At 36.2% G+C, this 10,158-nt stretch overlaps 2 protein-coding genes across 2 annotated transcripts; both read right to left on the bottom strand.

Moving 5' to 3' along the window:
* Positions 1-4: 4 nt before the first annotated feature.
* LOC140032813 (ankyrin repeat-containing protein At2g01680-like) lies at positions 5-4,071 on the bottom strand (the record flags this gene model as incomplete). Its single annotated transcript, XM_072073579.1, has 3 exons — positions 3,605-4,071; positions 2,098-2,507; positions 5-655 (listed from the first exon to the last, which is right to left on the bottom strand). Coding segments are annotated over exons 1-3 (1,350 nt in total), but the record flags the coding sequence as incomplete, so codon positions are not given.
* Positions 4,072-5,433: 1,362 nt separating this feature from the next.
* Positions 5,434-9,148, bottom strand: LOC113717866 (transcription factor IIIA). The gene is made up of 7 exons (XM_027242703.2): positions 8,986-9,148; positions 7,882-8,036; positions 7,603-7,737; positions 6,748-7,033; positions 6,323-6,558; positions 5,958-6,101; positions 5,434-5,841 (listed from the first exon to the last, which is right to left on the bottom strand). Exons 2-7 carry the CDS (start codon positions 8,008-8,010, stop codon positions 5,653-5,655), a joined length of 1,119 nt encoding a protein of 372 aa, XP_027098504.1. The 5' UTR covers positions 8,011-8,036; positions 8,986-9,148; the 3' UTR covers positions 5,434-5,652.
* Positions 9,149-10,158: the final 1,010 nt, after the last annotated feature.

Raw genomic sequence — 10,158 nt, 5'->3', positions numbered from 1 at the left:
TCCAAGAGCTCTTCCTTCCCACTACCACAAAAGCTATAGCTAAATATGCTCCACAGGTGCTCATACAGGCAGCCCACATCAGCTTATTTACAATCGAGACGATTAGTTTCTGAGATCTAGTATCCCAGGCAACCAAAGTGATCTGAACAACAACTACTGCCAGAGAAATGAAGAGAGAGGTGGCATTCAGGAGGCAAAACACCCGGAAGCCAACAGTACCAGAGATCAATGCCTTTCCTGCTTCTGGTCCATCTGTCATATATTGGCCAGGCAAGTTGAATATAGCCAAGAAAGCAATGGAGGCGAAAAGAACAGCAGCCACAGTTACAGAATTGATGGTATTTTGAACAGCCTCTCTATGAATTTTCTTGAGTTCTTTGGCGATGCCTGAAACTCTCCTCTGAGTCTTCTCATTCTGTAGTAACTGAGAGTGCACCTCATGCTTAATATCACTCACAGCCCTTTTGAGTTCTATTGTTACATCAACTTGACCAACATGCCTTGCATGTTTGGCACCAGCCTCTAACAGAGCTTCTTTGATCTCCAATGCTGATTCTCCATATTGGAGTTTGTCAGCAATGTCCATCGCAGTTTCTTGTTGATTGTTGATCACATTGACTTCAATGGATGTGTATGTCAGCAAGAAGCCTACTACCTAAAATGAAGAAGCAGGGTAGGCAGAATCAGGAAACACACTTCATGAAGCGAACAATGGCCATAGCTTATGAAATTACAAAACCAGAACAAAGAACACTAAGAATTAGCTTTTGCCAAAAAGGTATACAATTTGGTCTAACATTGACTGGTTTCATGATTGACACTAAAGAAACCCTGACCACCCCAACGAGCAAATGTTGGCTTATTTTCTTCTCTATGCAAACCCCTCTACTTCCCACCCTCCTCCACATCCCAACCCCCCCCCCCCCCTCCCCAAAACAAACATTTAAACCAAGGATTCTTCTCACCTTTTTGCTCTCTTTTAAGCAAGTGAAACTCCTGTAATGACTATGGTTTAGAAAAAAAAAAAAAAGAGAGAGAGGTTTCAATGGCTGAAATTCCAGATAGCTAAATAGAAACGGTATGGAACCACAATTAATTCACCGTTTTAAATTAGACTAGTTCCTTGCACATTTTAACAATTAGCAAGAAAGAAGCAAGTAGAGGGCATGACCCAAATGCAAGTAAAAAGGCTGTCTACTCGGGAAATTATGCAAGACTACCCAGGAACTTGACAGGAGATATATAGAGTAAACTTTAGTTTTCATGTATTGACAGGTATAATGTATCCCAGAGTTCAGTCTCAAGTAGCTGAAACATCCTTCCTTACCCTAAAAGGCTCTTAGAATCTTCCCTCCACAAAAATCCATTGTGTTTAGCCTCCATTTCTATAACTTCTATAGGATCAATCAGCATCACCTTCTAATTACCCATAGCATATTCACACCAATAGAAGCCATAAAATCTTCCATCCATCACTCAGAGGCACCTCTTCAGACGCTAATGTCTATATTAAATTCCCAAGGATTATTATGTTACAACAGATGGTGTTGTGCAAAGTCACCTTTGAGGTTCTGATCACTTCCTCAACTAGTATATTGGGTAAAGTGGGATACCATCACTCATCCCTTTCCTTCCTGCCATAATAGCTAATTGCAAGTAGCAAAAATCCTCTCCTCACTGCATATATTCAGAACACCTTCAATGGGGCAAATGCATCCTAAACAAAAAGCTGAAACCTGCTCACTGCTTTAAACTTGATACCAACTATTTTTGGTTTCTTAAATTGGAAATGACCTCACTATAAGCCACTGTCAACACTTCAATTCTGATTTTCAGAACAAAGAAGAAAGACAATAACAAACATGCCAAGATCCAACTAGAAAATATTCCAACCAGAAAATGCTTTAAATCATTTTTGCATCCTTTAGAGGTTCAAATAAAAAAAAGAGAATTAACTGATCAAGAAACATGGAAGGAGACACAGGAATTTCAACAAGAAGAAACATTAACCAATTCCACACACACACACACACCCCCAACCCCCCCCCCCACCCAAAAAAAAAAAATCAAACAACCAAGAGTACCAGCTGAGGATACCTGAGAACGGACTTTCCGAGTAGCTATATGCACAGCTGTATTGCCCTTTTTATCACGTTCATTCAGTATAGAATGATCAGCATCCAATAGATCCTCCAAAACTGAAGTATCCTGACCTTTTGCAGCCATATGCAGTGCAGTTTGGCCCTTCTTGTCCTTTATGGACACAATCCCTGGATCTCTTTCTATTAGAACTTTCACAATAGGGAGAAGGCCATATCGTGCAACGGTGTGTAATGCTGTTTTGCCATTCTTCCGCACAATAAGCATGGAGCTCACATCTGCATCTAATATAGCATTAACTACATCTAGATGGCCATGGGTAGCAGCTGAGTAAAGAGGGCTTGTGTTTGAAGAATTACAAGCTCTACAAAGCTCAGGCCACAAGCTCAAAAATTTCTGGACAATTCCTGCATAAGAAACATACAACACCACATCAACTGCATATAATAGAAATATGAAAAAAAATATATGAAATCATGCAGCTCCAGATAGAATACTCCAGGAGACTTTTGATTTTATTTAAGTCAACTAGGTTCATAATCTATAAGGAGAACTTCTGCAAGAAATATTGAAGTAGAAAGGAAAACAGCAATCTCAATGGCAAAGCATACAAAATTAAAACCAAAGGCCTGTAAAATTGCTGAGACCCTAAGATTGCTAATGGGCAACATTGTAAATATTATTTTATTAAGTTTTGCATGCAGAACCTTATACTGCACAGTAACGTAACATGCTGAAGCGATCACAAGTATTCGACACAAAATGTGGTAAGAAATGATTTAACATCTAGATATCTTTCTCATCCTGTATACTAGCCACCACATTCATCCATCTTATGCTATTGTCACAACAGTAGCAATATTTTAAAATTTTCAGTCAAATTACTGGAAATTGAATAAAAGAGTGTGCATAACTTGTAATTTGGCAATCATCAGAACATAAAGAAATCACATGGGCTCTGGCAAGCTCCAATTTCTAATTATCAGATTGTGATCTTATACTTCCAATTTCATTTTTCTTTCTTTTATTCCCACTTCTCAACAAATAAATAAAATACAAAGCCACAAAAACTTGTTCTTGATTTAAAAAAAAAAAAACTACAAATATGATAATCCATTCAGTTTCTCTTATTTTGGAGGACCAATTCATGACAATTCTCTTGATAAGCAACAATTTTCAATTTTGGAATGCTTCGATTTATTATCTCATCTTCCAGTGTCAATAACAACAGCAGAAAACCAGAAGATTCAGAAGCACAAGAAATAATCGTATTGTAGGCCCTTATAACCGTTCTTACTAAATCCTTTACCTATCTCCCCTTCCTCACTATGATGAATCATTCGTAAAAACTTCACAAATCAAATCAAATTCTTCCAAGTACACACATAATAACACAAAATACAAACATATCTTGAACCATCAAACAAAATTACACAAAACAAAGGAAAGATTATGAATTTTGAACTAATCCCACTAAAATAGGCAACCAAGTTTAGATAAGTACCTGAGTGTCCACGAGCAGCAGCAACATGGAAAGCATTCATATCAGCTTTAGACTTGATCAGAACAGTCTGCAGATCACAAAAGCTGATCAAATAGTTAAAAACCTCCACAAAATTATTCTCCGCAGCTATGTATACAGCAGTCTCCCCTGCATCATTTTGCAAGGCAATTAAGGAAGATGGATCCGGCCCATCATCTGATATGATGTTCTTGAGGGCCTCAAGGTCCTCTTCCCTCACGGCAGTGAAAAATGATTGGTGGGTTATGAACCTAAAGGACTTCGAGTCCATCAAACTGAAAAAGTTTCAATCTTTTTTTCCCCTTGTTTCTGGTTGTACTCTGTTTCTTGTGTGTTTTTTCAGTTTCTTTAGAGTGAAGAAGAGAGCTAGAAAGTTTTCTCTTTCCGCAGTAGTATCTTTTTTCTCTATAGGATTGTGTGTGTGAGTGAAATTCAATGGATGGAAGACCTGATGGAAAAGATACCTCAGACATGGTTGCGAGTGCTATAGTTTTTACTGTATCAAAATTTTTCCTGTAAAAGTATTTTTCCATAAAACATACAATTTACGAATAAGTGAAATTTTAATTTTTCTACAATAATGAATATATCCCTTGACTTGAGTGCCCAAAGAGTAAAAAAATCCTTACTTCTTATGTTCCTCTTACTGTAGATAGTGGTGGTGGGCCATGAAAAATTGAATTTGGGATTGATTGGTGACATGTACACACAAATGCACCAGCTGTACACCTTGGTGAAAGGGGTGAAAGGGATTCATTTTTTTTTTCGGAGATAATAATAATTATATAATTATTTTATTCTAAATTACAAGAAAAGAGAACTCTAAAAAGACTTAAGTTAGTTAGGAGTTAGCATGAACATAAATCTTACTAAACTAAAAAAATCACACAGATTTTATTAAATTTAAAAAATATTTTAACACCATTGTTAAATTTTTTTCGCTATAAATAAAATTTAAAACTCCACCTACTCCCGTCCCTTGTTGGATTCCCTTCTTGATGGCCACTTAGCGACTTTATCTCTTGTGAAAAATTACAGATTATTTGGAGCTTGGAAAAGTTATAGATCGGGTTGACTTTTGAGTCTTCAAACCGTGCTGTATCCACTCTCTGTATTGACCATTTTATAAATGGTCTTTCACTCTCTTTGTTTTTTTCCCTCAAAAAACTAGTTGCGTGAAGTTCATTTCTTGTTCTTGGTTCTGAATTTTTATTCCTAGAGAAATTAATTCACTACGTACGAAATCTTGATAAGACATTTGGGGTAACAAAGGAGACAGATTTTCTGCACTAAAATATAGAAGTACCTAGGAAGTAGAACAATACGTTGGACCAATTAGTTTTCCAGAACATTGGGTCCACACGGACCACAGTCAGGCCACACACAGTTATATGCAAGATGAAAAGGGAGTAGAACCAGGATGGACCCAAAATTAACCATAAGGACAAAAAATACAGCAAAAATAATTATAGAAGATTTTATAAGCCGGGAACCGACAGAAGACTGATTATTGATTATTAATATTCAGGTAACTTAGATAAAGCATCTCCTGTTGATTAATAACAACGACTCTTCTTAAGAGAATAAAAGTGATTTGTAAAAATCAGGTCGGCCTTGAGCTTGGCTAGTTGACTTTCATTTGGAAACTACTAATACAAATCTTTCTACGCACTTGATTTAGGAAGACTAGTCTTTTTTTTTTTTTTTGCCAAAACTACTAGAATTTATTTTCCCTTTATTGATTTCCACATTCATGAGAAGTTAATCTTCAAGTTGCTCTAACGTAAGCGTTTAATTTATACAGCTTCAACTGGTAATCTATCTCCATTAATACATTGAACTGAAGCACGAATGACATAAACATAACCATTACAGATTAACATTCGGTCATCCACATCTTTTTGGTCTTCTTAACCCCCTCTGCTTATAATTACAAAAAGGTAAATCTTTGGTGAGATTTTATGGCACTAGAATAACCGAGAGAATATACATTCAGCGTAGATTTAACAAAACAGGAACTTGATCACGACTCAAAGCTCATCCTCAGATTCCGTAGAGAAGAACCGCGATAGGTAATCAGATGCCTCATTCAAGATTGGATCAGATTCACAAGGTGGAACAATGCGTTTCCTCATCAATGTTTCTATAACCGGATACTGCCTTTTTCTGCCACCCCTAGGTCTTGATCTAAATTGTTCATCAGACTCTTCAAAATCCCCCTGAAAACCAAAGGAACAATACAAAGATAATCAATAATCTCCTTAGCAGGTATGCTTTAATATTAACTTGATGGGATCTGATACAGCAACGCCCAGTTTCATCCAAAGAAACTTACTCGAGTGAAAACATGGCGCCCGGATTTCTCATGGTTATCTCTCACATGCTTAAATGAAAATTTCATGCCACATGATGGAAATCTACAGGGAAATGGCTGCAGCCCCAAGTGCACAGCTTTAACATGCTGATTAAGGTTCGACTTCTGCAGATTTATTGAATTTGACATTAGGTGCATCAGGAAAATGGTACAAGTATAATAGCAAAACCAGAAAGCAAGACATGGTATCAGACTACTGTAAGTAAGAGGCAAAAGTTCAACCACAGGATCATAAATATGAGTTAATTCTGGAAATTCTCTGTTTATCAGAGACTTTGTTATGCAGTCAGAAGAAACAACACTGTGAAAAGGTAGCAGCCTCCTACATTTGAGAATGAGAGAAGACACCCCTCAAAGCTGCATTTTACTTTAGATTGAGAACATCCTACTTCATGTGAGCAGAGGTGCCGCTTGAAGTTCTTCTTCAGCTGCCTTGTCCCGCATGTCTCACAGATAACATACTGATGACAAGAGCGAACATGTTCCTTGAGGCATTCACCATTTGTAAAATACTTCATACATCCTGGTTCAGCACAAAATGCCTCCACTGTGTCCAACTTAACTGCATTTAGGAAAGAGTTTTAGGGGAAGTTAAAAAACAAGAACTATTCACTCCAATGCATGTATTGCTAATATTACCATTGATTTTTGTCTGAGTGAACTTAAAAAAAAAAAAAAAAAAAGCAACGTCATTCGCAACTGAATGAGTTATGCCTGACTAAAACTTTTCCTCTGAAATGAAACAGCTTACCATGAGACTCCTCATGCCTTTGCAATTTGGAGGCAAATTTGAACACCTTTCCACACCCAATTTCAGTACACACATACTGCTTTGGACCCTTAACATCATTTGAGGAAGAATCATAGTGAAATTCTTTCACATGCCGCTTCATGTTTCCTTGGTAAGCAAACCTACATTTGCAACTATCAAGAGGACACTCAAAGAGTTTCCCTTGATGCTGAAGTAGGTGTCTGGTCAAGTGATCTTTTCTTCGATAACTTGAGCGACAGTCATCCACTGGACATTTAAAAGGTCTCTGTATTGAAGAAAATAATTAAGTAAATTTCAAGTATAAGAATCACTACAAACTATTTGAATCAACTAAGAAATAAAAAATGAAATAACATCCTCAAACCTCATAGCTGAATACGGCGTGAAAGAGGCTTGCTTGAAGGATCTTCTCAGGTGGTCCCCCAACCTGGTACTAATCCATACAAGTCAGTGAAGTGCCTCTTGCATTTTGGAGTTCTTTATGTGGGATCCAATGCTTGTCACGCCTAATAACAAATCCAGATCATAATACAATATATTAGTCCAACTAAATACTTCCATATGCAAGCATGGCAAAAAAGATGACATGATCAGGTTAAAATATAACTTAAACCCAATGGCCTGGTTGAGCATGATGACTACACAAACATCTATCAATATCAACAATCCAGGTCAGGATTCTAACAACTATAACCGTGCTATTTCTCTTGAACTCAATTTTGTTATGAAACTAAATTAGACTATTCTAGTTAAGAATTGATTGTCATCAAAATCGAGCCTACACCAGATTTAAGAAACAATATAACAAAAAGACAGACACGCAAGGATAATCACCTCAAATGAATGGCTTTGCAGATGCTGTCTTAAGTATGCAGGCTTTCTGAAACTAACACCGCAATGTTCACATGTATTCATTTTTGGCTCATCTTTTGCTTGCCCATTTTCCTCTTCTTTCTGCTTCAATTCCTCCTATTCCACGTTAAAAATGAAACTCTAAACACCTTTTTTGAAATCAATGTTTTAGAAACCAAAAATAAAAAGAAAAGAAATCATATCTATCTCCTTTGTGTAATCATCAAATCCAAAGTATACAGGAGTGGAAGGATGAAAAACCTTATGATGCGAGAGGATGTGAGAGGAGATCAGGGACTTCTTGGAACGGCAGATTCCACAATATTCACAATAGTATCTTCTTATGTCCCTAAATATCACTGGTCTTTTGTTTTCTTTTTCTTCAACCATTTCTTCTTCTTCTGAGCAAGAGAAATCTGTTGACTAATATGTCAGCTTGCTAATCAAGCACTATAGTCATGCAAAGCATGATCATTATCAAGTATAAATACGATAAGCTGATTGTTTAAAATTAGAAAGTAACCCAGTCACAGCTACATAACAGTTTGCACTAGTATTCAATATAATCAAATAGAAGTAGTTTCACACTCCAAAGTCCAAGGAAACTTGGTATAACATTTACCACAAAGCAGAATATACAGGCAGACACACATGTAACAGATTACAGATCAGTAAGATTTAAAAATGAGTCATTTCTTCTCCGGGATCTCATTCAAGTTATAATTTTCCATCATACAAGGACGTAATATAGAAAAAAATTGCCAGTACAACAATTTAAAATTCTCCATTTCAATCAACATCCCAGTTTTCAAAGTTTCGAGCATAATCATATCCTAGCGAAGGTCCAATGTCGTAGCAGAATTATTGCATTCATTTATATATTGCCACCAATTCTGAATCCCAGATATCGAATTGTATCGTCTCAACCCCGTATACCCCTTAAACCTAATTAACCACTCAAAACTGAAGAAATCCACCAATTTTTAAAATTGGCATCTTTATAACAATACACAAAAAGAAAAACTAACAAAAACTTCGTTCATGAAGCATCGTAATCAAGCTCGGGTCTTTGCAACAAATTTTCTTCACTCAGACATTTCCACAAACAGCAGCTAGCATGCAAGTTGTCTTCTAAGCGTTTCTACGCCCAAAAAGATGAATATCACAAGACCCATTTCCCCAATCCTGGCTATGAGCTTAATACAATCTAAATTAAGCGAAAATATCAGTCTTTCCAGTGAAGTGAAAAGAAAAAAGCAGCAACACGAAAATTATCTGAAATACAGAACATCAACTCTGTCGCCAAAAGTTAAAGCTAAACAAAGATCTAAAAGCATATAAACCCCAAACGTGGGTGTTATATACCTCTTTCGTCTTCAATCTACAGCAACAATTGACGGGGACGACGAAACGGTAGGGAGGGACGCGGCGGCGGCGGCGGCTGCAAAGAGAAATTAGGGTTTTGATTTGAGGGTATTTTCACGAAGCCCGTTTAAGTACCCCCAGGCCCCAGCAAACAAGTTTAAACATCGACCACACATTTTCGGAGGAAATATAAAAAATTTGGAAAAAGTAAAAGCTGAAAAAATCCCCGGTTTAATTACCGGTTTTTTTATTTTTGGTGGTTTTTTAGGAGTATCGGCTTAACCAAGCAAATATGGGGATACAACCGGTTGGATTGCCACATAATTCCGGGTCAAACAAGAGAGGGAAAAATTTTTTTTCTCGCTCCTTTGGAATTTTAAGTTGAAATTGAAAGACAAAAGGATGCAGATTAAGTTGAATTTTAGACTTGTATCAGTAGATAGGGAGATAAATAGTAGTATAATAAATATAAGTGAGAATAATAAATTTAGTATAAATTAATTGTTGTAACATTTTGCGCTTCCTCTTTTACTCTCAAGGGCAAAATGATACAATCTTATTAACAATCCCGCAAAAACACATTCCCAAGCCTAACAAACTACCAATAACTTATTTTTTCTTAAGAATTTCTATTTATAATTTGCACTAGTAACTTTTATAGTTCTAGTGTTGACCGGGTGAAAATAAATTATGAACTATATGAAATTAATATACAGGAAATATAGAAGTAAAAATATTTTCTAGTGTTCTAGTGAGTAATGTTGAGACTTTAGAAATAAGGGATTTTGGATTCGAATCCTCTTTTTCCTCTTTTCATTTCTTTCCCCTTTAAAGAAAAATAAATAAAAATATAACTTCCAAAATAGTTCAACATTGACCTTAATTATCAATTGTCAATGCACAATAGTAAATTTGCAGCTTTAATAAGAGAGTTCTTGGAGAAACACTAGTCTTTTTATGATTTCTATGAACATGCCAATAATTTTGAACGATCATTTGATGTATCCAAATCTTTTAACACTCATCAGCAATCATTCTTCCTATACAGAAGTTCCCCTTTTTATTGTGTCCAAAGTGTATTCTTCAAGTAGATTAATTCGATCTCTTGACTGCAATTACAGTTATGTACAAGTAATCATATATAACCTAATGATCCTTTTTTCTTATCAACAT

Source organism: Coffea arabica, unplaced genomic scaffold, assembly GCF_036785885.1.
Source record: "Coffea arabica cultivar ET-39 unplaced genomic scaffold, Coffea Arabica ET-39 HiFi ptg000097l, whole genome shotgun sequence".
NCBI classification, from domain to species: Eukaryota; Viridiplantae; Streptophyta; class Magnoliopsida; order Gentianales; family Rubiaceae; genus Coffea; species Coffea arabica.
Note: the sequence above shows the minus strand (reverse complement) of the source record. Positions and strands in the feature narration are given on the sequence as shown.

Bases quoted from the DNA above. Each gene is read 5' to 3' on its own strand.
- LOC113717866 (XM_027242703.2), bottom strand. From the start codon at position 8,010: ATGGTTGAAGAAAAAGAAAACAAAAGACCAGTGATATTTAGGGACATA. The intron at 7,738-7,881 runs GTTTTTCATCCT...AACGTGGAATAG, and splicing joins ACATCCTCTCGCATCATAAG to GAGGAATTGAAGCAGAAAGA. The intron at 5,842-5,957 runs GTAAGTTTCTTT...TTTGGTTTTCAG, and splicing joins GGCGCCATGTTTTCACTCGA to GGGGATTTTGAAGAGTCTGA.